Source organism: Maylandia zebra, linkage group LG23 (assembly GCF_041146795.1).
Source record: "Maylandia zebra isolate NMK-2024a linkage group LG23, Mzebra_GT3a, whole genome shotgun sequence".
Lineage (NCBI taxonomy): Eukaryota > Metazoa > Chordata > Actinopteri > Cichliformes > Cichlidae > Maylandia > Maylandia zebra.
Window position 1 is genome coordinate 10,740,738 of NC_135188.1, and position 27,357 is coordinate 10,768,094.

General features: G+C 47.1%; 1 protein-coding gene across 11 annotated transcripts in view; it reads right to left on the minus strand.

Annotated features, from left to right (window-relative positions):
* The window catches only part of patj (PATJ crumbs cell polarity complex component), a 92,071-nt gene that overhangs the window by 60,257 nt on the left and 4,457 nt on the right, over positions 1 to 27,357 (minus strand). For 9 of the 11 annotated variants that reach the window (XM_014414148.4, XM_014414144.4, XM_014414151.4 and 6 more), the window contains exons 4-19: positions 25,521 to 25,724; positions 25,206 to 25,345; positions 24,532 to 24,712; positions 17,422 to 17,550; positions 16,907 to 17,167; positions 16,620 to 16,722; positions 16,282 to 16,370; positions 15,133 to 15,262; positions 13,185 to 13,310; positions 10,834 to 10,889; positions 10,556 to 10,747; positions 10,220 to 10,420; positions 10,003 to 10,071; positions 9,006 to 9,197; positions 3,473 to 3,682; positions 2,974 to 3,030 (exon numbers count right to left, since the gene is read on the minus strand). In XM_014414148.4, coding sequence (XP_014269634.1) covers positions 2,974 to 3,030; positions 3,473 to 3,682; positions 9,006 to 9,197; positions 10,003 to 10,071; positions 10,220 to 10,420; positions 10,556 to 10,747; positions 10,834 to 10,889; positions 13,185 to 13,310; positions 15,133 to 15,262; positions 16,282 to 16,370; positions 16,620 to 16,722; positions 16,907 to 17,167; positions 17,422 to 17,550; positions 24,532 to 24,712; positions 25,206 to 25,345; positions 25,521 to 25,724 — 2,340 coding nt within the window. The remainder of the gene's footprint in view (positions 1 to 2,973; positions 3,031 to 3,472; positions 3,683 to 9,005; positions 9,198 to 10,002; positions 10,072 to 10,219; positions 10,421 to 10,555; positions 10,748 to 10,833; positions 10,890 to 13,184; positions 13,311 to 15,132; positions 15,263 to 16,281; positions 16,371 to 16,619; positions 16,723 to 16,906; positions 17,168 to 17,421; positions 17,551 to 24,531; positions 24,713 to 25,205; positions 25,346 to 25,520; positions 25,725 to 27,357) is intronic. The other 2 variants (XM_076880124.1, XM_076880126.1) reach the window with 2 other exon arrangements.

A 27,357-nucleotide genomic window follows, 5' to 3' on the forward strand; every position in this document is an offset into this window, starting at 1 on the left:
TTCTGTCGTACGCAGGCTTCAGCCAGCTGAACGCGCCGTGGCAGCTCTTTATCTGCACAAACAGGAGCAGAATGAAGTGAAACGACGGCAGTAGCTCGTTCTTGCACACCTGACCTCTAAAAGTTAACGAGGCGTGGGCGTGTAACGGGGTCTCTCTCTGGTCAGTGTGACAGAGAAGGATCCGGCAGCAAAGTGTAAGTGCCGACCCGGCCGTCTTTATGGAAACCCATCAGAGACCTGTGGGCTGTGAAAAAACCTCTTCAGCCAAATGGGCTGCATATAAAAGAGGAAATAAAACAGCGGCGCAGAGGACGGCGACGGCACAGGACACGAAGAAGAGCAGAACTCAGCAGAAATGGCAGAACAAAGACGAGCTCAGCGGGCTGATGCTTCACAGACACGTGTGCAGATATCAGAGGCTTCTGCTTTTCTTCAGCAAATCACAACCACCTGCTCAGGTACGGAGCAGTGACACGACAAATGCTCCGAAAATGAATCCACATGTTGCTAAACACACAAATCAGCAACTATAATTGGACGCCTACCCGCAAAGGTCAGCAGTTCGATTCCCGGCTCCCCCATCATACTGCACGTGCGTGTGTGGATGCGTGCACGTGTGTGTGTGTGTATGCGTGTGTGTGTGTGTGTGTGTGTGTGTGACTGAATGAGGTTTGCAGTAAAAAGCGTGATACATGTATTAGTCCGTTTGACATGCATTAAAATGTATTTGATGGTGCTTCTGTAATTATTTATTTAAAGGTTGAACTCAGTTATCAATTTCTGTGTTTACTCATGAACAAAGTCCCCTCTGTTTATTTTCTTAATCCTTTTCTCAAGTTTTACATTAATTTTTGGAAGATTTTTCCCAAACTTTTTTCTGTGCTTCTACTCAGCAAAGACTGACTGAAAAAGAAATTCACACTTTTGTTTTTAATATTTCACGTGTGTGAGGGTTCATTCATTTATTCACTGGATTATTTATTACTTTATTTGATTTTGACAGCTGCGATCATAATGATGTCACACTGTGATGTCACAAACTGCAGACAAAAAAACGTAACAACGTCTCAGTTTCTGTAAAAATTTCTGTCCATAAGTATCTGTGCAAAGACAAACAGCTTGTATTCTTCTCTGTCTGCAGTATTAGTGAGTCGTAATACTGCAGTACTACGTGTACAGATGCTGGAGGACCAGAGTGTCCTCAGAGTACCCCCCTCCACCCCTCCACTTAAGAGAGATGCTGCTGCTGGTTGAGCTGATGGAGCACTTTATACCATTCAACCATCCCGCTGAGTCAGCAGCTTCACAGAGACAGAGAGGAGGGAGAGGAGGGTGAAGGAAGGTGAAAGAGAGGAGAGGAGGAGGAGATGAAAGAGCAGCAAGAGAGAGAGAGAAAGAGAGAGAGAGAAAGATGTGGAGGAGATGATAGAGGAGAGGGGAGCATGGAGGTGAAGGCACAAGAGTGAAGAGCAGTGAGATGGAAGAAAGCAGGAAGAGGGAAGATGACGTCATGGCGGGTTATCAGCGCTGATGTCGAGCTCTCGGCTCGTTTCATGGACAGCTGAGCTCATGTACAAGGAGGAAGGTGCAGAAACATGACGGCCATTAAACATCCAAATGAAATCTGAGGAAAGAGAATCTCACTTTCTGTTGGCCCGACTCACTGCTCCCAGCATGCACTGGGCTGATGACACGCTCATTTTTATAAGTGTAAGGACCAAAGTCCTGTACTCTTCGCTCCCAGTTTTCAGCACATTTCACCACAGGAACGACCTCATAGCAGATTTTCCATCTTATTTGGATCCGATATGGAACCAGCCTCCGCACGTTCTGCTCACTGCAGAACGTCTGCACCTGTTTCTGATATTTAATAAAACTGCTTCATGGCTGAATGTTTCTGCTTTACAGACTTTATTATTTATCTGAGCAGCGCCTGTTAAATCTGCAGATTTCTGACTGTGATCAGAACATGCCAGTAAAATCTCATGATTTTTGAATGGAGTTTGGTGTAAAGTCCTGCAGCTGCTGCATCAGTGGCTGGTTTCAGGTGAGGTTCCTGCCCCCACCTTACACTTCATCTCAGAATATACTACTTTAAAGAAGTGAGCGTCCTGCGCACTCTGGTAACCAAATTTAAAAGCTCCTGATCAGAAATAATCAAAAAAAGGGTCTTTTAAATTCAAACTCACTCCACTCAGTCTGAACAGAGCAGCCATTTCTCTTCATCCCCGTCACGCTCTACATATTTATTTACATTCATTCGGCCCTCGATTCATCTTTCTTTATGGTCAGATGCTCTGGCAGCGCCGTTCATCTGGTATCCAGACTAATAAAGCAAACTGAAGTGAAAGGAGAGCAGGAAGAAGAGATTAAGAAAGAAAGATTTCCATTTGGAAGATGAACACAGATGGAGGGAGCAGAGCAGCGAGGGAGGAGGTGAGCGATGCGACGGGGGACAAAATCTTAATGTCCAATTAGTCTGGACAGATTAACGTTTCTAACAGAGACAGTCAGAGCCCACTTTATTAGGTACACCTGTAAAATCCATCACAGATCAAACTGTACAACCTTTATACTGAAACTATCTGCACTTTTCTTGTTCCCATAGCGTGCGTTCACGTGAAACGCGTTTCTAATTCAATACACACACACACACACACACACACACACACACACACACACACACACACACACACACACACACACACACACACACACACACACACGTTTAATGCCTTCATTCAGAGCAGGAAACTCAGTGAGGTCACAAAGGCAGCAAGGGTTCAAGTAAAAAGGAAGCAAGTGAGGAGTCCAACTGTGTGCTTCACCATCATCAGAATCCAAACCATGAGAGCAAGATAAAGGACAGAACAGCCTTAGAGAGAGCTCAACAGCAACAATATCCTCACATCACTGAGGATATGAATGCCCTCCATCGCTATTAGCATCGTGTGTGTGTGTCTGTGTGTGTACCTTTGCCACAGGTAGTGATGTGCTGCTGTCCTCTCTCCTCCTCTCTGGTGCCTCCACCTACACAAACATGCAGATCAGAGTGAAGTCAGGTCCATCCACAGAGGAAGACTACAGAAGAGTGTGGAGGCATGAAGGTTCACCACAACTGCACGGTGCTCTCCCAGCGGGAGGCCGAGGTAAGATTTCAGCAGGTAAGAGTCCACTGCAGTTCATTCATGTGATGCAGACAGAAGGGGTTCTTTTCATTTACTCTCGCAGCTCTGACATCGCTGCAGAATCACTTTCCCAGTGATGGGATTATATTTGCTGGTGGATGAACAAACACTGGAAGCGGTTGATTTATGCGTTCAGGCATAAAACACCTTCAAACCTCGGACCTACCAGTCTGAACCAAAAACCAGGAAATCTGGGTCCATGTTAGTCACCTGCTCAGCCAGGTGAGCAGGTGACTAACCTGCCAAAGGTTAGTTCAGGGGTCAGGGTTACGTTTTGGACTTACCACCAGAGGCTTCCGGATTCCTAGGCAGACCGTACCAGGCGGAGCACACTTGAGAACCTCGACAGCCTCGGCCAGACTGAGCATGTCCAGCTGGGTGCGGTTGACTGACACAAGCTGGTCTCCAGGGAGCAAACCACCGTGGAGCTCCGCTGAACCGCCAGGTACCAGAGACCGGATCACCATCACACATCTGCCGGGGTCCAGCGGGTCCTGCGAGCCAGAGAGGAAAAACGTTAAACCAGAACACCAAATTTTACCTCCTGTAGTCTGATGCTACAGTCAGGACTGGGCGGATGCCATTGCCCCCAACGAGGGTCGATCTGTCGTTTTAATCACATAAAATGGAAATATTAGCCCCTCCCCTGGAATAATTACACTTGAAATGACCTTGTGTTTGAGTGATCTACAACTGCTCGCCAATTTTACAAAAGGTTTAAAAACAACACAATTTTATCTTTTTTAACATTAACATTAAAAAGATACTTTCCTTGGTGGTCTACGCCCCATAGTTTGAGAACCACTGTGAATGAACAGGTGGGGATAACATTAATAATTAGTAATAATAATCAATGATCAGGAGGAACCACCTGAAACACGTGCAGGTGGACCAACAAACTTTTGTCCGGCAGAAATGCCAACTTTAAGGAACCTGGGAGATCGGAACATTGTGGTTTGGAAAGTTGAAAACATCCATCTTTCCAAACCGAAAACAGCACAAAGACAGAAATGCTCAAATCTTCAAAGCTTCAAAAGAAAACCACAAAAGGTGGCGAGTCCACTCACCTCCTCCTCACCTCCTAAGACTACCCGACCTGTATGAGAACCTTCACGGACTCTTTTGTGTCTATGTTTGGTATACCGAGGCCATTAGAGCGGCTCCCAGTTTTAGTTTCAGCAAGTTTAAAACCAAGAGCCTCATCCACTGAGTTGGAAATCTTTAACCAACTCTCAGCCCAGCATGACCGACCCCAGATCAGCCGAGCTCATATTTCACACAGAGTCGAGGGAAGTGGGACAACGACCATTACAGATCATCCTGTCTGTTTCATTACTCTCACAGGGAAGAGCGAAGAAGACACACCGCCATCATCATCACCACCATCACCACAGAGGACAGGCAGGGGGAGCCAGAGACCAGAGAAATAACAGCAAACACATTCACACAAACACACAGACGTGAGGAAGACGAGGCTAAGGACGTTCAGCGACTGATGAAGACGAGACCACAAGAGTCTGCGGACGTTAAAACCAGACTGAACTCATTCAAAGACCCTGAGGAGCAGTTCGTCTTCTCAGAACAGCTGACCTGCTTCCTGTTTCACACCAATACAGAAAGAAAAAGCAAAGATGAGGCAAAGAAAATAACCAAGAAATTAAAACTCAGGGTGGGGGGGGTCAAAAGTTTAAGAGGTAGGGTACACATAGACACGTCGGCAGTCTGTCCAAGCACGCAGACGTGACAAATATCTGCCACGACGCTGAAAATCTGTTTTTCTTTCTCTGAATCTAAATTTCATGTAAAATATCCATCCATCCCTGTTTGGGCCGAGTGTCAGCACTCTGAGAGAATTAATCTGAGCATTTGGTTTGTGATGGTCGCTGCTGAGGGCAGCAGTAAATAAGCAGCTTTTATCCTGCTCATGTTATTAGTCATGTGCTGTAAAAAAAAAAAAGATTTTCCTTTTCTAAAATTAACCCTCGAACCTTAAACGAAGCCGCATGCTCTACAGCTATCTAAGAAATTAAGGCTTTGCTGCATGTTTACTGACACGACTCTGAGGTTATTGTTGTCTTTAAATTCTTTCATCTTATAATCAGATAAAAACTTCTGGTGCACAGTGTGCTGTACATCTCCACAGGTCAGCCAGGAAGAAATAAGAAGCACGTTATACATTTTCTTTATTTGACCTGTAATTTGTCTCAGGACACTCATTTTCTCCTCAGCCTTGTAAACACTTCACCCACAGCGAGTGACGCGACTAATTAATACCATCGTTGCCCATCTGAAGTGTGACAGAACATGTGGTCTGCAGGCGATTACCTCCTCCTCCGCCGGCGCTGCTCTCTGCTCAGAGTTTTAACCAGAGTGACTATAAGGCCGGCCAAACCCACGCTCCCCCCAGAGCCTCCCGCGCCACTCTCAAACCCTCTCCTGGTGCGAGCGGATGTGCGCGGCGTGAATTCCCCGGCGTCGAACCCCGGGCATCGCCCGCGCTGCAGTACGAGCTGCCGTGCCAAGTTTGAGGCTGCCAGAACAAAGCCAGCTATATTTTTAGACTGAACAACATGGCTACAGGTGGTGAGGAGTCAGAACTCACGTCCTCCACTCCTACAAGATCCTCCGGAAAAAGAAAGGCCGCCGCAGTCAAGAAGTGGAGGAATCAGAAAAACGTAGGAGGGGCTGGAAAAAAGAAATTAGAAGCGTTTCTGCCAGGAGTAGTGAAATGTTTCACACACAGAACAACGAGCAGGGTTTGGGTGTTTTTGGATATGTAGGTTGCAGGGCGTCTGCACAAAGTTAGACTTTTGAAGACCTTCGCGATGCCACAGAGAATCAAACTCGGGAGGTTTATTCACCAAAATAAACACGAGCCCAAATATTTTAGGAGCTCTCACTCAACTTTACATTTGTTGATTTAAAGAACATATTTCAAGACCTTTCAGCGCCTCTCATGTTTTATCATATTTCTGACTTTTAAGAACTTAATCGATACTTGCCCGAAACATTTGGACGCTCCACATTCTCTTACTTTAACGTGGGCTTCGTTGGAAAACTGGCAGAAACCTGAACGCAGCTTTCGGCCACTCGCCCATCAGCGCTTCACGGGCATGTACAGACTCATCTTCTATCAGGCAGAAAAATTCATTTTAATTAGAAAAGATTCATCTTTGGATTCTTCAAAACAAAACGCCCTTTTGGAAACTTGAGCGTGGCAACCTCAGAAATAAAAGAGAACACAGACGTGGAGTCATCTCACAAATCAGAAGAACCACGTCCTGCACAGACTATATGAGGTTATCACCCAAACAAAGATGGGTCTTGTCATGTTTAAGAGAACATGATGAGACCCATGTTCTGTCTTATATGTTAAGAATACTGACATTAGAAAGCTGTGTGAGCACTGCAGCTGTGAAAGTGTTTCTGTTCACTGGGCGAAAACACCGGGTCTCAGCACTTCACTGCCCTCCAGCTCGCGCTGCAGCGGTTTGTGTATGAAGGCTAGACGTGAAGTGGGACTGGCGCGAGCCGTCACAGCGCTTGTGCTGTGCTCTGGTGGGAGGAGCCTGAGGACTTAATGACAGCAGGAAGGGTGATTTTAAAACCTGTTATTAGAGGAAATTCGAACTCTGTCAGCTTGTTTTAAAGCTCGGGCGTGCCAAGTGCTTCCATACGTGTCTGGCTACAAACAGGTGAGACTCGCTTTGAGATGATGAGATGAGTTGTTTTTCTAAAAGCTGACAATAGAGCAAAGGCAGAGTTTGTCTTCGTGTGATGAACACTGTGGCGGCTTTGATTCTTCTCGTATCCTGTGACCACCAGTGCATCTGTGATCCGGCCGTGGCGCAAGGATAAAGAATCGTACCACCCTCACGCCGATGGTTTCGGACCCGAACTGAGCTCCTTCAGTCTTTGGAGAACACGTTCGTATTTGTGCCACGAAGCTGCTCGCTCTGTTTCAGAGGAAACTATGAGCCAGAATCCAGACAGACAGCAGCTCTCCTCTTATTGCCTGCGGCCATCTTTCACTCAGCTCTGACAGGCGAGAGTCGGTAACAGGAAACAGTTTGGCAGGAACACTGGGCCGACGTGCCCTTGGGCGAGAGATACAGAGAGCGGAGAGGATAGAGAGGGTGAAGGTTTGTGAGGAAGTTGATTTGTTTTATTTTGTTAAATATGATGCAGGTCAGATTGACTCTAAGGCAGAGGCTTCGCTCTTACTGCCGATGATTTTAAATCATATTAAAGTCAAACAGGAGAGAAACCGAAGTAACATGATGAGTCTGAGACTTCGTCATCAGGTCCTGAAAGCCCTGGCTGGACTCCGTCCTATGGACCTACAAGCTTTGTGACCCTGAGGAGAACCAGAGGCAGCCCAGAGCACAACGAGGACACGTAACAGAGATGTGATCAGGCATGAACAAAAGGACCTCTTAGGCCATCATTTTGCTTTTAAACCATCAGACTGTTTTACAGGCACGTCATTACAGTTTGTGCTCTACAACAAATTCACTGGAGAAATCCTTGGTGATGCACAAAAACATTTTCCTCCACGACTTCAAGCACTTTCACAATTTTGGGACCACAAAGCATGCTCAGCAGCCTCCTGCTCAGCCTGTAGAGCTGCTGGAATCCAGACCAAATTCTAATCTCAGTTTTCCAACAGCGAAGCGGTTACGTTCATCGTTTTACAGCAAAGACAGTGTGGAAGTTTCACTCTGCACAAACGCTGCAGCAGGAATAACGGCAACGAAACGTTGCAAACATCTGCAGGACGAGGGCCAACAAGAGCCAGAAACACGAGCGGATCACACTGTGTAGCGCGCACGCACACACACACACACACACACACACACACACACGCACGCACACACGCACGCACACACACACACACACACACACACACACCTCTCTCTCTCCTAGGCAGATCCTGTGTCTGCAGGCTGACATGATGTGGACCAACTGGGAGTTATGCTGGAGCTCGCTCCACCACCTCAGCTGGGTCTGACAGAGGAGGAGGAGGAGGGGGCTGAGGTCTTAGAGGTGAAGCTGCGCCTAAAGATAAAGCACTGAAGCAGGTTTGGAGAAGATAAAGACAGCAGACACACCAGAGTTTCCCAAATTTACTCCAGAGACAGCGATGAATCTAAAACCTCTGAGATGAGATTCACTTTAAAACATTTCAGCTTCGCTCCGTTTACGCTGTCCTGTGAGGAGATGGGAAACACATGAGTACCAGTGGCACCTTCCTGTAAGACAGCTGTTTGTCTGGACTCGGAGCTGCCTGAGCTCTGGGGTTTTCCTTCCATCCTAGAATTTTTGGAGTGTCAAGGTACCCTTGTCCACCTGAGGCTCTGAGATTCCGCAGGTGTACCTCACCCGACCTGTCCGACCTCAGTCCAGCATGTGTCCAGATACTTCGGAGGTGTTATCAAAATTCCTTTAAATTGGTCACATGCCCCTTAAACAACGTTTTCAGTGAGACGTTGACATGGTTCACAGCCACAGAGCAAAATTAAAGATGGAAGCTGGTTCTGGACACCACTTTCAGAAATGCTAACGTTACCGCCGGCTTCACACAAACAGCTGCAGTCATCGACCTGCAGTCTACCAGTGCGACGTGAAACTAGAAACGAGCAGAGCAAAACGTGAGGAAATGCTAGCAGCTGGACGGTAGCAAAACCTGCCGTCCAGCTAAAGAAAGTCGGATGTGCACACAGACACCTGTTAGGTGAAACCTTTTCAGACTTTGGGAGGCCAGTCTGACGTGGTCTCCTGGGCCGTACGATGGGCCGTCAGAGCTGCCACTCTTACCTGGTAGTCAAGGATGCTGAAGCCGAGGCCTTTGTCTCGCTCTTTCTGCAGCTCCAACACCTGAATGTCCGAAGACCACAGAGCAAGCTCTCCGTCCTCATCCTCCTCATCTCCCTCCTCTTCTTCTTCCTCATCCTGGGTGTAGTGGGTCTGCTCCTCCCTCAGCACCACCTCTACAGGTGAGACCTGCTCCTGACACAGAAACATTTAAACGGCAGTTAAAGTGCGCTCAGCGAGGACATGTTTCAGGACATTCACACGTAATAAGTGATAAATGGGCTGGTCCTTAAAGACCTCCAACTCTACCCGAGCACTCAAAGTGCTTTGTGCAACACTCTCCGTTCACCAGTTCACATTCACACACATGGATGCGCCCAAGGACACGTTAGACCTGCTCTGCCTCCTGACCCATAAACCTGAGCAGGAAAGGTCAACGAGCCCGGCACTGAGGAGGTCTGTCCTAAAGTAAACTTCATATTCTCCGAGCGATCGCTCTGCGTGATCAGCAGTTTAGGAAGCTAACGCTGCTAGCTCAGGTATTAGAGGCCGGGTGCTTGATTGTTTCATTGAACACTTCCTGTCATGGAGAAGTGTTTTAAGAAATGTTCAGGAATGAACTCAGGATGGAGCTGTCTGGGTTTAATTCATACTCTACAGAGTGACAGCAGGAAGTGAACCTGTCCATATAACAAATACACTGCACCAGGGTTCGTGATCCTTCTTGCAACCCTCCTCTTCAGGAGGTAGAGAAGGAAGGTTGGCAATTCGATCCCTGGCTGCTTTGCTCTGCATGCCAGACATCCTTGGACAAGATATCAACTCCAAGTTGCTCTCTGATGCATCCATCACTTAAGCACTTAAGCATACAAAAAGTGTGTGTGTGCGTGGACGGTAGAATGAAGCATTTTGAGTGCTTAAGCAGAGTAGAAAAGCGCTGTAAGAACAACCAGTCCATTTATCATTTGTGTGTGTGCGTGTGTGTGGTTGCAGAGGTTACCTGTCTGCCACTGCTATCATCTCTCAGGAGCGTCTGACTGCAGAGCATCGATGACAGCTTCATCTCGATCTGACAGACAGCACACGGTTATTCTCAGAGCTCCAGCAGCATTTCAAACCAAACAATGATGCTTTTCATCTTTACGATCATAACTGCTTATAAAGTAGTTGTTACTACAAATGCCATCCCACGGCACCATAAACAGCCCTGTTCTCACCTCCTCCACACCCCGCTGCGACTGTCTGGCTGGTCCTGCTTTCGGTTGTAGTCGTAGTACTGGTTCTGGTTCAGATTCGGATTCTGGTTCCAGGTCGGCGATCGGGTGTCGGCAGCAGACCAGAGTGAACGGAGGAGGCACCTCTTTGAGGAACGACACCACTTCTCTGCGAGACTTTCCGTACAGCTGAACGTCGTTCACCTACACAAGAACAAAACATGATTACATCTCACAGTCACACAGCTGCAGTTTGTCTGATGTCCAGCAGAGGGCGACTTTGATGGTACGGTCTGTGAGACAATGAAGCTGACGATGACTTTCAGCTTGTAATCTTACCTCCAGCAGCTCGTCTTCAGGTCTCAGGACTCCGTGTCTGTCGACGGGGCCTCCGGGCGCCACCGACGAGATGTAGTGATGACCATCAAAGGAGTCCAACTCGACCCCAAGACGCAGAGTGTGGACAGGCAGCAGCTTCGATGACTTCTGCAGCTCTTCATCGTCTTCGATCACGGGATCCAAATTCACCATCTGATAAAACACACACACACACTGACTGAGTCCTGGATCTCAGCAACACTGTGAAGCTTTTAATAATTTTGAATGTCTTGTCTCACCAGGACTTGATAATTCGGTCCAAGAGCCTGCTCCCACTTAGCCCTTAGTTCTGCCTCTGTTGTGTCACACACACACACACACACACACACACACACACACACACACACACACACACACACACACACACTTAAAACAACAGTTTTCTCATCAGCTTCAAAAAGTGTTAAAGTGCTGCAAACAAATAGTATAGTGTGAGAGTACTGTAGCACTTGGGCAGAAGAACACTGTGATAGTTTCACTGAGATGGTCAGAGCTCAGTGGACCACTGAGAGAGAATCGCTCTGTTCGAACAGACTGTTTAGACTCCTCTATCAGCTGATGCAGAGGTCGTCCAGTGACGACCTGGGGCAAATGGATGTGGGTGGCTATTGACTCCAGACCACCTTCTGACACAGGAAGTCTTTACCACATCATAGCACAGTAGCTCTGATCATTTAAGTCATATGGATGGATGGCTGGATGAATGAGGGATGGATGGAAGAATGGGCAGAAGAAGGGATGAATGGATGGATGGCTGGATTAACAGGGGATAGATGGATTGATGTGTTGATGGGCTGATGGATGGATGGGTGTGTGGATGGATGGATGAATAGGCAGATGGATGGGCTGGAGGATGGATGGAAGAATGGGCAGATGAAGGGACGAATGGACAGATTGAGAGATGGCTGGATGAATTGGAAGATAGGTGGATGGATGGGTGGACGGACAGATGAGTAAATGGGCGAATGAATGGGCAGGTGACCTGACATGAGCGTGACCCTTGCACTGACCATGTGCGAGCCGGTCATGTGTGACTGTTCATGGATACGCTGAGCCGGCTTGTCGTGCAGCTCATTGGAATTCAACGCGTAAATAAAGTGTAAAGTAAGCAGCTGAGCGTCATACAGCGGTGACAGTCGCAGCAGATTACAGAGTGCCGGCACCTAATTTCTGGGAGGACGGTGCCGCTGCTGAGCTGCACAAAAACACCTCCATGTTCCCACCAATCCGTTCGCATGTCAAAGCGCTCTGAGGCAGCTCTGGCAGCCCTACAACAACAGCCTCTGATTAAATTAGCATTGCTAACCCCGGCCTTCACACAGCAATTAATCTGCAGCGTTTGGCTGAATAAACGGGGCAATACATCGCTGCGAGGCTGTCAGACAGCTTGGACACTTTACATCTGTCGGCCGGGAGCAGCCAAGCGGCGTGCTAAGTGTTAGCGTGGCGTTTTGGCCACTTAGCAAAGCTAATGAGGAATAAAAAGAGAGGAAATAATTCAGTGTGGAGAGCCGTTAGAGGCCTGCATCACACATCTTTAGAGGCTTTCAGAGAGAAGGCTTTTAACTGCCTGATCAGCATCATTAAACACACTTACCTCTTATTTATTCATAATAAATATCAAGTATTAAAGACGTCATCTGTCTGCGATAATGAAGAAAGGAGCTGATCTGAGGTTTTCAGTTACACAGATAACAATTCCAACACAATCCTGTTTTTTACAGCGTTTCAGTGACTTTGCCTGAAGCAGAAGTAGACTCTAAACACACCTGTATGCTGTGCTTAGAGTTTAAAGAAACGTGGACTGATGCCTGCATCTGTGTACGAGAGAAGAAGAAGAACAGCTGTGGGCTTTCTTGTGACACCACAGAGGAGGAGGAACTTGTGGATGACGTATGTGGGCAGCTGACGATGAATGAATCTTTATTTATAAGAGTGTGATCCAAAGAGGAGGGTAGCGCCCAGAGAAAAATCAGAGAAATCTAGACTTCCTGTAACTCCTGAAACGAGAATCTGTTATCAGGTTTAAGATAGCAGGTGTGGTTTGGAGGGAGGAAGTGTTCCCGTCGGCTGCTACGGGCGTATATTTCTTGAGGTAGGCGCTATATAGCAGGAGATGAAGCTTTGTCCGAGTGTGCACCATCAGAACCTTTCACACGCAGGTCTCAGATTTGAGCAGATAATAAGTCCATGCTGAGGCGCCTCGGTTCAGATCGAACTGAACCACACTGCCATTCCTTTCTGGATCTTTGATCCACCCAAAGCCACGGAACATGCAAACAGACGTGAAGTGTTAATAAAATCAATCTCCACCTGGAGGAAGGTGATGATGATGTAGGTCTGTCAGACAAAGGTCGTCTAACATTAAATCTGTTTTTCTGCACTTTCACCTCCATCATTCCTTTCTTCAGCTTTCATTATCAATTTCTTGCACTTTCATCAAGAAACCCCTAGGGTCTTCAAGCCCCCCGGTTTTTTTGGGTCTTTAGTCCTGACAGACCGGAGACATTTGTCCCTGAAGACCACATAGATCTGCTGCTTCATGATTGAATGACAAGCACAACCGTGTGTATGTGTGTGTGTCTCTCACCCCTGTTTAGCTGTGCTGAGTTTAGGTCTGTTGATTCCTGCTTCAACATCGTGGATCCAAACCCAGACAAGTGAGCTTTGACCTCCGATGACCTCCTGAGAGAAACTCGAGAAGGCTCTCTCTCCACTGACAGACACACACGCACACACGCACGCACGCACACACACGCACGCACGCACGCACACACACGAAGTAAGAATTTGTTATTTTAGGACAAAGATGTGACTGATGTCACTGATAAACATAAGATTTTAGGAGCACTGACAGCACTGAGCTGGTACCAGCGTGGCTGAGAGAGGCCTCAATAAGGACTGTGGATCAGGTCTGGGGGTGGGTGTCTATTGACGGCACAGAAGCATCAACCAATCACAGAACTGAAGCTGAGGCCCCAGCAGTGAGTCAGTCCCCATAGATCCCCATTTTTAAACATCACAGCACAAATAAACATGTTTACAGTGTGATAAAAAAAACTGTTTGATCATTGTGGATAATTTAAGGTTTAAGGTCGTGGCCTCTCTGATAGGTGGATGGAGTAAATGAATAAATCCATCCATCCATTTGCTTCCACTTATCCTTTTCAGGGTTGCGGGGGGTGCTGGAGCCTATCCCAACTGTCATAGGGCAAGGGGCGGGGTACACCCTGGACAGATCACCAGTCTGTCAAAGGGCTAACACATAGAGACAGACAACCATTCGCACTCACATTCACACCTATGGGCAATTTGGATTAATCAATTAACCTATCTCCACAAGCTGCATGTCTTTGGACGGTGGGAGGAAGCCGGAGTACCCGGAGGGAACCCATGCAAACATGGGGAGAACATGCAAACTCCACACAGAAAGACGCCAGCCGGATGGTGGAATTGAATTCAGGACCTTTTTGCTGTGCAGCAACAGTGCTAACCACCATGCTGCCCCTAAATGAATAAATGTGCCGTTTAATAGAATTTTGTATTTATCTGAAAGTCTTTCAGAGTTTTGTTGTCTGTAATTTATTCATCGAATCTCTGTGGGATGCTGACAGTGGTCCTGTAAGTCCATCTATCTAAACACAGAGCAGATCACCCAGGAGCCCTCAGCTCACTCTGACCTTTGACCTCCTGACTGATGAGTATTTATTTAAGCTCACTTTCCCGTCGGACTCTCTTCATAACTCAGAGCAGATAAGAGAGCCATAGAAACAACCAGATTATAACGAGTTAAAACCTGAGCCGATTTCCTCCTCTGTGCTTCCTCGGTAATGAAATGAAAAGACGTCTGGAGGAGATAAGAGCCTCGCACTCCTCCTCTTTTTTAAAAAAAATCACCTGCTTCTCTCCGACCTGGAGGCTGACCAGTGCGGGCCGCTGGCCGACCGCAAGACAAAAAAATGACCCAGAAGCGGGCAAATTAATCTCTGTGGACGGCGTGAAGGACAAATCGCAGCCTCCTGCAGCAGAGTTTGGGGAAATTACACCGAGTTGTAAACAAATTTGTCATCTTAATCTGGGTGAGAGGATAGAGGCATAGGAGGGAGGAAGAAAAGCTGCGATAAGTTTAGCACAGAGTTAACTTCTCCCGCTGGAGCACATTACTGTTTCAGCACCATGCAGTCAGAGCTGTGTCCAGCCCCGCACACATCCCGGTGACGTCAAAAGTCAGTTTATCGTTCTCACAGAAGCGTACTCGGGCTTCAATTTCCGCCTCCTCGTTGTGTGCCGAGTCAGCGTGATCTGCAGGCCAGTGTCTAACGGGACGCTGTCGCCGGCTCTGTGCACAGTCAAGGTGCTCATTTAAGGACTCTGTGGGTCCCCTGACCTACACCCTCCCACAGAATCAGACAACCACTGTGACGCACACAGACTTAACCAGAGTGCGGTCAAAGTACTGACGCCATCATTTAATCGCACAGGACAGTACTCAGGAAACACAGACTGGCAGACAAAACTGGATTAAAACATTTATCTACCTTTATCCAACGATCTCTCCAGAGCTCTGACTTTCTTCCTGACCAGAGTGAGAATGACAGTCTGACCCGTCTGCTTCATCACCTCCTGAACCTCCTGGTTGGTCAGACCGTGCAGACTGACGCCGTCCAGCTGTGACAGACAGACAGAGGAGGAGAAAGAACAAGATAACATGAGTGCAACCGACCAAACCGAAGCCGATCCAGACCACATTCAAGAATCAGCTGAAATGATGGGGAACCAGGGAAGTGGCAGACGGCTCAAACAATGAAAGATTTTTGATTTTTATTAGCCTGAATGTGCCTCAGTTTTTCTGCAGAAGCCTCCAGAACCACTTTCCTCAGAGGAGCTGTGCAACTTCAACAATTACAACCTTTTATAGCATCACATAACTAATCAATAACCAGCCACCATATGCGGCATGGCAGGAAACTTATCCGGCAAACATTTACTCAAGGTCATGTTTTACTTTGGCTCACGCTTCATCCGTGCAAGAATCCATCCATGCACACCTGCCCCCTGAAGCCCAAACAAGAAGGAGCTCATTCCTGCTGCTCGTATCCTCAGCTTCATTCTTTCCGTGTGGATGCGGCGCTCACAGCCGTGGATGAGTGCACGAATGTAGACCACCCAGTAAATCAACAGCTTCACCTATACGCCCAGCATTCATCTCCACAACATCACCATCACTGCTGACACCACCAGTCTGTCATTCTCCTCCCCCACCTCCCCTCATTCTTCAACAAGACCCAGTGACCCTTCAGTTTTCTATGTACTTACCAAAAACATTCATGTCTGACGAGAACAGACGCTCGTTGAGTGCTAAATCTAAGCACTCGTCTTTTTCAAACTCTTCTTAGAACTAAGCGTGCAATCTAAATACTTAAACTCCCCGACCCACAGCAAGTTGGGAGTCACAAACAGAGACCCCAAGCTGAGACCGCCAAACCCGATACCTCCCACAAACTCTGTCTTTAAAGATCAAGAACAGAAATGGTTCAAAATCCAACACGTGCCCAACATGAATAACTGACTGCTGGCAAAGCAAACCAAGCGCTCACTGTGGTCAGAAACCCATCCTCCTGAAGCACCCCCACAGCACAGCAGAACACAAACCGGGTTCACTTATAATAAAACAGTAGCTTTCTTACAGCGATCAGTCGGTCTTGGACTTGGATGTTCCCACTCTGATCCGCTGCGCTGCCGGGAACCACGTGTTTGACAAACACACCGACTGCATCTGAATGGAGTGAGAGACAAACAGAGAGAGAGAGTTAGTGCTATTACCTCACAGCAGGAAAGTCCTGGATTCAAATCCACCACAAATATTCACACACAAACAACTGAAAGAAGATTTCATAGTAAAAGTTTTGAAAGTTTCAGTTGGTCTAGACTTGGACTGAAGGCTGACGGTCAGAGAGCCTCATGTGACAGAGCTCCGTGTGATGTGTGACGTCCTTCTGGGACAGCACAGTGATTTCTCTCTCACCTTGGCTGGTCAGAGGGTTGTAGCCGACGATGGAGATGCCGAGGCTCTGTCCTTCCATCTTGGAGAGAGTAACCTCATGGATCTCGTATCCTTCCAGATTGGGCTGAAACCAAACACACACACACACACACACACACGCACGCACGCACGCACGCACGCACGCACACACGCACGCACGCACGCACGCACGCACGCACGCACGCACGCACGCACGCACACACACATACAGTGAGCTTACATGTTTTGGCTCAGAGTCACCATGTGCTTGTAAGTTCGTATGAACTCACCGCCTTGCTGAAACGGCGCTGGGGCGGGTTCTGGGGAGGCAGCTTGGGGGTTTGGGGTGGTAAAGAGGAAACGGGGGCAGAGACAGGAGGTGGTGGGGGAGGAGGTGCTGCTGCTTGTTGACCTTGGGGGTCTCTGGCGATGAGCATGTTCACGCGGCTCCCGCACCCCTGCAGCACCTGGACTACCTGGTCGCTGGTGAGGCCGCTGGTAGGTGTTGCCCCGATTCGAAGGATGTGGTCACCTGTGCGGAGGCGCCCATCCTGATTGGTGGAAAGCACACAGATGAGATCAACACACCCCAGTATTCGGTCTACTCTGGGGTAAAACTGGCCGTAAACATAAGCTTCAGCGCTCTGACATTTCTCGCCGTTGGGATTTAACGCTCATGAGAGCACGCAGTGTGATTACACACAGACCCCAAGAACATGAGGCTGAAGACCAGCTCTGAGCTTTAACAATCCCAGTGATTCTCTTCACACAGACGTATTTCTTATATTTTAAAGTCTAAACTCACCCTGTCGGCCACACCGTTTCGTATCAGCGTCCTGACCACCACTCCGGACGTCTTCCCGCCCACGATGCCGAAACCAAGACCAGATCCATCATTGACCAGCTCGATCTCCTCCACGTGGTCCCACTGATCCTGCAGCACAGACACGGGGTTACTGAGCGGAGCACAGAAAGTTCAGCGAGATCCTCAGAACCAGAACCAGTCAGCAGACAAAGCTAAAGCATCAATATACACGAGTCCTGCTTTAAACTTTATTTAACTAGAAGCTGTAGTGTATCAAAGCTTCTTTTACAAACAAATCAAAAAGACCAGATCAAATTAATAATCAGTGAAAAAAGAGAATGTTTTTACTGTGTTTACTTTCTACTCAAACTACATTTATAAATAAAGATCATTATTTTAGACTGTGCACATTTTTCTTCCGCCCTCTTTGAACTGCAGGTTTTACTTTGCCATCACAAGACTTTTCCACTGGTTCCAGATCTAGAAGAGGTTCCTGGTTCATGATCTAGAAGTGGTTCCCCGCCCTGCCAGAATAAACACTGGTGTTGACATGCACAGCAACATTTTGTCAGTGACAGACTGACTCTGTGGCAATGTGGGTGGATCCCGTCGGGCACAGAGGACCCACATCACACGCTGATGTTAACATTTATGTGTTCTGCCTAAAGAGAGGAGAGCCATATTTCTGTTCAAGTTTAATGTTACAGTAAAAAGAAAACCATGTTCTCATTGCAGCTTGTTGATCAAAGTTATACCATGAGTGCTGTGCTCCTCCAGCTCGTCCACACCAAACGTCTACGGTTCATCTTTTGCTCGTCGTCCATCAGCTGGTAGTTTTTCAGGAATTTCAGTGACAGCTGAAAATAAAACTGCAGCCCTGAGTTAACAGATGTCATTCTTCTGAAGCTGCAGTGCGGGCAGAGCGATTTGACCCGATCAGCCCTCTCAAAGCTGCAGCTGCATCTTTTAAAAGCAGCTCCGTGAGTTTATCTTCATGTTTCTCAGTCTGCAGCCAAGCCGCCGCCTGGTTATCTGTCCCAAGGTGAAAGGTCATTAGAGTGAAGCAGGTAATTACCAGCTGAGAGCACTTCCTCCTGCCTGATAGCAGCTACTGATCAATGAGAGGCTGCAGAGGCTGCTGCTAACACGCACGGGCAGCATTTATGAAGTGGCTGCACTCTTATTACAGTTTCCATCTGATAGACGAGGCCTTCCTCAGTATAATGAAACAGACCTCCTCCTCCTCAGCTGGTCCCAGGACGCTGGAGATAAAGCTCGATGTGTTGGACGCTCTGTGTTCAGGAGACGATGTGGTTTTAATGAAGCTCTCTTATGTTCCTCACAGCATTCCTCCACCCTTAGACCTTTTTCTGCACCTTTTAGTTATAATGAGACATCCTGATGCTTTGAGGTACCTCAGTGTTTCAACCCCATCTGGGGTGGTCGCCCCATGATCGGAAGGTCGGCGGTTCGAATCCACTTAACGGCTACCCTGAGGTACCCCTGAGCAAGGTACCGTCCCTACACACTGCTCCCCGGGCGCCTGCTTAGTGGGCTGCCCACTGCTTCACTGAGTGAATGGGTCAAATGCAGAGAAAAACAAGTAATTTCCCCATGGGGATCAATAAAGTATCCATTATTATTATTATTATTATTATTATTATTATCTGATGAGACGTGACAGCCGGCATCAGACTGAGCTTCTCAGGTTCCCACTGACTGTCAAACATCTCCAACCTTTCTGGACCCCTGATGCCGCCTCCTCCTGGGCACTGAGCAGGGTGTGGTAAAGTTAGTTTAATCCTGATGCAGAGGACCTGCTGCACACTCTGAGAGGAGCAGAAACACCTTCACTTTTACCTGAGAGCCTGACGGTTTCAGGGCCTCTGTGCTCACAGCAAACACTGATCTGATTTAAGCGTCTCTCTCATCTCTGCTGCACTCTGGCTGAAGTTAAGTGATAAATAAAAACTATTAAAAGCCTCCTCCTCACTCTGCTCTCACACGGTTACTGAGCTGAGTACAGGAGGACGTTAAAACGTGTGCGAACTCTGACATTTAAATAAGCCGAGAAGATTTCAGGAAGAAAAACGAGGTGTCGGACCGAGTGGGGCTGGACTGTTAATGCGAGGCGCGGAGCACAGGTTAGCCCGAGCTGTAATCACTCTGCTCCGCTCTATTGTCGGGTCATTATCACGCAGAATTACACTGTCCCCCTTGTTTGGTACCCTCCTCCTCACGCTTTGCTGGATCCGAGCCATGCTGAGGGCCTCGGATGCCCGCTTTTGTTTTATTCATGTGCTGCTTCTATTGAGGTCACGTTTAATGGAGCTGTGGGCATAAAAACACAGCGCTGCACTGGGCTTTAAGGCCGTTCTCCTGGCCCGGCTAACCATCAGTTAGTGAGCTCTGCTGGGCAGCTTCAGGTGTCTCTGACCTGCCATCACAGGCGACGTGCTGCACTGGCGTCAAAACTCATTTCTGCTGGAATCCGTCCGCCACCGCCAGGAAATTCTGCACTATAAAGCCTGCCATAAAGAACGCCATAAATCAGCCAGTCATGCAGCTTTTACTGCTTCTGTCTATTTAGTGAGTATTATCCCACCATCGATTAGGACGCCGTGACGGCGAACGCACTCAGGAGTTCAGTGGTAATTTATGGCTGTGCTAAAACTGTTGAAAAGCAGAAAGCACAGGGATAAAAAAAAAAAAATAACAGATTGTGCAGTTAAAGAAACCTGGAAGGGCCTTTAAGACTGGCCGAGCCTAACTTCAGCAGAAGTTACCCACAGGAAGTTGCTAAACTTCTCTGGGAACTCTCTGGGCTTCACCATCAAAAGAGAGAAAAACTGATCTGTGGAGCAGTGAGGCGTTGGCTGCCGGCAAAATACAACAATCACCATGACCCTCCGTCACATCCACACACCGGGTTTTGCTGGCAGGTGAGACTCACACCTTAAGACCAGACCTGGGTGATCTCGTGGAAAAAAACACAACTGCTCTCCGGTGCTAGTTATCCTGGTTTGTTCCCGAATGAATGAATCTGAGCCAGCTCTCACTTCATGTTTCTAATGCACAGCTGCTCCTCCGGCAACACAATAATCCCTGAACACACTCACTGATCATTATCGAAGCCACTCCTCTGTCCTGTGTCTAGCACGGATGGACAGATGAGGAGTTCTGATTCTGGACAAACGGATGACTCTCTCCATTCCTGCAGCTGAACCTATTCCAGGGAACTTTATGAGCTCTTCTGGCTCCAGGAGCAGATCAGTGCGTAGCTTTGAGCCTGAGCTAACGTTCAGTCTGCTGTACTGGAGCAGATCACACAGAGAAATCCTGACAGGCGAGGACACTGCAGCCAGAGGTGCTCTAGTGCAGCGGTCCCCAACCTTTTTTGCACCACAGACCAGTTTATGCCCGACAATATTTTCATGGACCGGCCTTTAAGGTGTCGCGGATAAATACAACAAAATAAAACTAGTACCGGTACCGAAAAAAGAAGATTTATTCATAACACACGTGAAAAGACCCAGGAAAACCGAGTTAACGATAAAAACTATAACAAAATAACGCTGAAAACTAGGGCTGAACGATATATCGCATTTGCGATAATATCGCGACATGATCAAGTGCAATTTTCTAACCGCAAAGGCTGCGATTATACTCTGGACATGTCCAAATTCATGGGCTGCATCCTCCTGAGGCCGCATTTGTAGACCGATTACGTCACAGCGACGTGCCGAAGGCTGTCCAAATTACTACCATATCCCAGAATTCATAGCGCGGCCCAGCCAAACTCCCGTTTCCAGCAATGGCGGCCGCTACTAAGTTTTAAAATTACTCATACTAATCTTTCTGGGTCACAAAATAAACTTTTAACATATTTTCAGGCGAGAAAGTAGTTGTGTAAACATCAAATATCTGCTCGGTTTATCAAGATATCCCATATTTGCAAAAGTGCTTCGACGTTTTCAGAGGCGTCTGCTACCCACCAGCTCGACAGCTAGCCGGGAGCTCGAGGGTTACTGATGCGGCCGAGAACGGCACAACTCCCGGCACATCATTTTCAGATCACCGCGGAGTTTCGCTGCTCGCGTTAAACGTAATATATAAGTCACTTAGACAACCTAAAAATGTTATTGTTGGGCTTTTTTCAGTGTTTTGTTTGTTCGTGAGTAAATCGGTTTGGCTGAGATTAAAGTTATTAGATTAGATAAAATAAAACTTTATTAATCCCCCGGGTGGGTTCCTCCTTGGTTTTCACACAGCTGACTAAACGTCAAACAGAAAACTTATTAAACAGAAGTATGAGACAGTCGAGAATTTACACCAGTGTCTGGTTATATTTTAGATAGCAAGAAGCAGACGGCCGAGAATCAGAACTAGCCTTCTGATTAGCTAATCAGAAGGCTAGACCGTCCAATTTCACGCCTTTAAATTTTAAAGGCGTGTTTGTGTGTGTGTTTATACAATTGCTATTATGTTTGCACTTTATGTGTAATGTTACTGACTGCAAAGATCAGTAAGATGTGTGTATTTTTTTATTTATTAGTTTTATTTATTTAATATTATTTTTTAATTGAATGACTGTCTAGTAGTTCACAGATGTCGAAAAACTGAGTGTGGTAAAGCCACTGATTTTGTTTATGTATATTTCTGCAATCTGCACATTGTACTGACTTTCATTTTAATGTTTACACCAGGGTTCCTTGTCAGCACTTTATGCTCAGATGTTTGTAAGCTAAAAATAAACTATTGTGTATGTTCAAATATACTGTTGTGATTGAAGAAGTTAAATAAAAATGTCAGTCATCAATTCATGCATCACCTCATGTCATCATAACAGAGGTCTGTCTTCCAGGAAAGAACAGTTTAAAATTAATGTAATATAGTATTGGCCATACTATATGATGTATTGCTTGTCTTTGTTTAATAATACAGAAGACAAAGACCTTAAAAAAATAATCGCATATCGCATCGCAATCGCAATATTGGGGCAAAAAAATCGCAATTAGATTATTTTCCATAATCGTTCAGCCCTACTGAAAACTGATAAAAACCCTGAAAGCCACACATTTCACACCTGAGCCTCAACTCTCGCGGCCTGGTACCAAACGACTCACGGACCGGTACCGGTCCGAGGCCCGGGGGTTGGGGACCACTGCTCTAGTGGACCCTAACTTCTTACAGATGGCAGACTGAGAACAACCTGAAAGGGTCATGTGATGACCCCAGATCACCCAGGTACCTGCAGGTACTGATCTGAGGCCAATTAGCTGAACATCCTAGAAAATGAATATAAAGTCTGAACAGCAACGCCTCCGCTATAGGAAGCCAGCAGTTTGAACCCTAACCCCTGCCCCCCAGTCTTCAGGAGAAGATGCAGTAAGTCGAGGGCACCTGAAGCTCCAGGTAAACGTGTGAGCTGCTCCATCACGTGACTGTGACGAAGACCTTTAAAAGACAATAAATAACAAATGAGATGTTTCTGACACTCAGACACAAAGTGCGAGGAGCCGCGAGCTTCACCCATGAAATAAATCCATCTGCAAGTGCAACGTCACCTACAGTTTGATCTCTGACCTTTTATCATGGTCCAGAGAGTAAAAAGGCAGGCATTCATAGCTGCGTCATCATCTCATTTTTCTCTGGCCCCTCCCTCCCACCTCACTGCCAATCTTCACCTCCCGCCATGTCGACATTCATCGATCGCGCCTCCACTCAGACTTAAACACATATTGTCAGGAGCGAAGCTGCAGGTGGAGCACTAACTCGATTTCCTTTCAGCTTTAAGGTCAAAAAATCAACCGAGTCAAAGTCAGCTTGCCACAGACAGGAAGTGTCACTCCGATCCACAGGCATGGTCCCAAAGTGACCTCCAGTTATGAGTGACAGCTCGCTGTTTGTGCACACCTGTTTGTGTGTGTCTCTTTGTGTCTGTGTATGCGTGTTTCATATGGAGCGATAAAAATCAAAAACGCTGACGTCTGGTTTTGTGTCGCCCTGATGTTGGAACATCCTCTGAGTTCGGGTTTTTTAAAGCTGCTGACATCGTTTTGGAGTAAACTGTTGATTTCACGACTTGTTTTGGAGTTTGCTTCAAACAGCTGACAGTAAAGTTTTACTGTGTGCGCAGTTCCATCTGTGCTTGTTTTACTGGATCTTATTTAAAGCGCACACCTGGATCAGAAATGCCGTCCCTTCCAGGTTTGTGGTCTCAGCATTCTGTCTGTATTGCTGCTCTGGATCGTTTAGCCAGAGAGCTTCATGGAGCAGCTTTCAGACGTCAGGATGCGAGAAACGGCGAGTCTGCAGACTCGCACATGAACAGGAGGTGTTTATATTCCTGCAGACCACGAGGTCGCGCAGTTTGCTGGTGACTTTTCCAGCTTCCATACAACAGCTCAGCCTCTGTTCTGGAGTTACACAAACAACAGGAACTCCTCTTTACACTGATGACAACATCAGGCTCCATTTAAACTCTGCACACACCTGATATGATAAAAAATACATCCAAGCTTTGAAAGCCGCAGGTGGTATAATTATAATCCATATATCAATACATTTTTTGTCTCCTTTAGCTCAATGTGAGAGTCTTTCCTGTAATCATTCACTCTCGTGTTATTTTCTCCTGTTAATTATTAAAAGCTTCCAAACAAGTCTGACCCTGGACGAGTGCAGAAGCGAGACATGTGAGTTTTCCATCCTGAGCGTAGTTTGTGTTTAAATGAGAAACTCCTTTGATGTGTGAGCCCATCCTGCTCCCTGTGAGGGAACGAAAATGCAGACGCCAATCCGTCCAATTGGTGCATCCCTATTTTCTGAAGCATTTAAACATCATGGGAAAATCCTTGAGTTGTCGTCAGGAGTCAGCTATAGTTTACGATAATTCGACTGAAGTCATTTCTACAGAGCATTAGATCTGCGTGTCCACAAATAAATCAGAGTACGGGAAACAACAATGTCTGCATTTGTGATTCAGTCTGTGCTGCTCACAATCAGCCAAAACATGAAAACCACCTCTGTAACATCGTCAGAGCCCCAGACACAGAACGTCAGAAGTCCAGTCTCTTTTAAACCTTTGAATAAATGCCACAGTTTCCTTACCGGGTTGATTGGTGTTGTGGGCGGCAACGATGCGTCAGGTGGGCGGCCTCTGGCCACCACCAGCTCCACCGTCTCTCCAGGCTGCTGCAGGAGGGAGAGCGCGTGCTGTTGGCTGATGCCCGGCTCCAGAGGACTGCCGTTTATCACTAGGATCTGGTCCCGCTCCTGCAGACGCCCATCCCTGCAGACACAGCACCACATCCGTTGGAGCGGTGCATACTTACTTTAAAGGCAAACTTCACTGCCTTTGCCTTTAAAGTCTGCACCCAATCACTTCTAACTACCAAAACATGTCAGCCACACATGATGGTCGCATGACATCATCTGAGCAATGCTGGCAGGCTCATGTTGGACAGCCAGACGCTGTGTCAGGTAACACCAGCTGATTCAGCCACACATCACACACATGTAAATTTAATGTTTCAAACATTTTTTCTATTAATTTTCGTCATGTTTGTCGTACACAGGCCGACTCCGATCACACAAAACCAGATGAAAGCTCCCCTTGCTGTATGATGGGAATAACAGGAAGTGGAATGGCACATAGCAGTTCTGCTCCAATATTTTCAAAATAAAAGTTTAACATGACGCTTTATTGCTGCATTAATGGGTGTAGCGTGGTGTGGTGACCTGCTGCTCACTGATAGGAACAAACTAAACACGCGTCACTGAACCTGTGAGCGATTCCTCCGGGCTGGACGTGTTTGATGAAGACGCCGCGGCTACTGCTTCCTGTTGGATTCAGACCGACCACACTGAAGCCCAGACCACCAGTCAGAGGACGAGTCAATCTGACCACGTCAGTGAGACGTCCCTGCACGCAAGTGTGTGCGTGCACACACACACACACACACACACACACACACACACACACACACACACACACACACACACACAACCAGAGACACAGACACACAATCAGTTGAGCGGTTTGATATCATGTTGAGTTCATTTGTGAGATTGTGTGTGAGCGTCTTGGCTCCACCCACCTTGGCAGCATCAAGAATCCACTTCTGGAGGTCAGGTGTGGGCGGAGTCTGACGTTTGGGCGGAAACGAGCCATTGGTGAGGATGGAGGAGGTCGCGGATAGCGTGGGTGAGGCCGGGCCACCGACTGGATCGACGCTCATGATCAGTTGACCTTTTTTGGAGAAACTGAAATCGCTGCTGGTGTTTGGAGGCATGGCGCTTAGCTACAGGGAGAGGAGAGGTTAATCAATACATCAGATCTTCCAATCATAGCTGAGTGCTGATAGAGAAGTGAGAGACTTTTCTGTCCTGTCAAAGACGTCGCACGTCCTGCGAGTCCACAGAGACTGAAGGCAGAGGTTACTGCACAGTGATCATTCTAGATTATATCACCTGATTATTTTCACTATCAGAGTAAAAATTGAATCTCTAACAGGGCCGCCACATTTCCAAAGCTCAAACCACAGAAAATAAAATCAAATTTCATCAGAGCTACAAGACAGGTCGCCATCGTCACATCTGAGGCGAGAACATCCTCACATATTTGTAGAGTCAGACTTGCTGAAATGTACATATATGAGGTTTGGTACACGTGTGTAGCATCCCAAGAAATACACAAACATTCTTTTGAAGCCCCAACCTAAACCTGTCACCCTAAACCCTTCAAGAGGTGCAGAATTTAAGACGCAACTTTGGTGCATTTTTTCCCATTTTTAGATCCATACGATGACATAAGCGCGTTTGATCCAAAGACCTGACGGATGCTAAACTGCAAAGATGGTGAAGAAGTTGTTAAAACTCAAACGTTTCTAGTGGATCTGCTCCAGATGTCACAGGTTTGAGTCCAGACCTGGAGACATCCCAGAGCGGGCGCCCTGATTGTCACTGCTAACGGCTTTACTTGTCTTCATCAGCAACGGCACGCTGGTCTCACTGTACGTGAGGACTGGATGCTGTCACAAATAACTAACTACTGGTTTTTGTTTCGATCAGTAGTCTGAGAAGCCAGTCAGTTCTACTGACAATAAAAACCAGGTTTTTTCTTTTGGCCTCTGATAAATACTTTTTTTTTAAGCAGAGATTAGAAATAAATAAATAAAAACTTGTATTCATCAAACTTAAACAGGCTTCTGTTAATGCAGTGAGCCTGCACAAGTGCAGGAAAACCCTGAACAGCTTCAATCTGTGGCCCAATTAATACATCTGTTCTCCAAACGAGCCAATCAGCTAATGTCAGACTGACGCATGTCAAGTCTGAACTAAACACCTGCTGCTTTCCTGTTTGTCTCAGGTGTGAACAGAAGTGACATCAGGGATCGTGCTGGACACAGATGTCCAGTGTTTAGACTCAAACACATGAATGTGAACCAGGCTCCGCTGACTGACTGTGTGCGCGGGCATAAAGAAACCGTCCACATACTTTTGAACTTTGGCCACAAACTTCACTGTGATGAAGAGGCAGACTGGGAGAGAGATGGGAGGCGCCCTTATGTGCAAGGACGCAGAAAAAAAAAGAAAAAAAGAAAAAGACGCGGCGAGGCCGGGGGTAAGTGGGGAGGAGAGAGGAAAAAACTAAAATCAATAGATTCCTCTGCAGGCGCTCTCTCTGAACAGGTAATGTATTAATGACCTTTACACTCACATTGTGGAAACTTATCAGTCTGCGGCTTATTTAGACCGGGCTGACAGAGCAGGATCCCGAGCCATTTCATCAATACCACCTCGACAAGGCCGTTACTCAAACCGAGACACCAGATATTAAAGCCTGATAGATCTGCAGCACGCTGGGGAGGGAGGGCCAGAAATAAAGGGAGAAGTCCCCGCTTCATATACCCTCCGCCGGCTTCCATCGGTGCA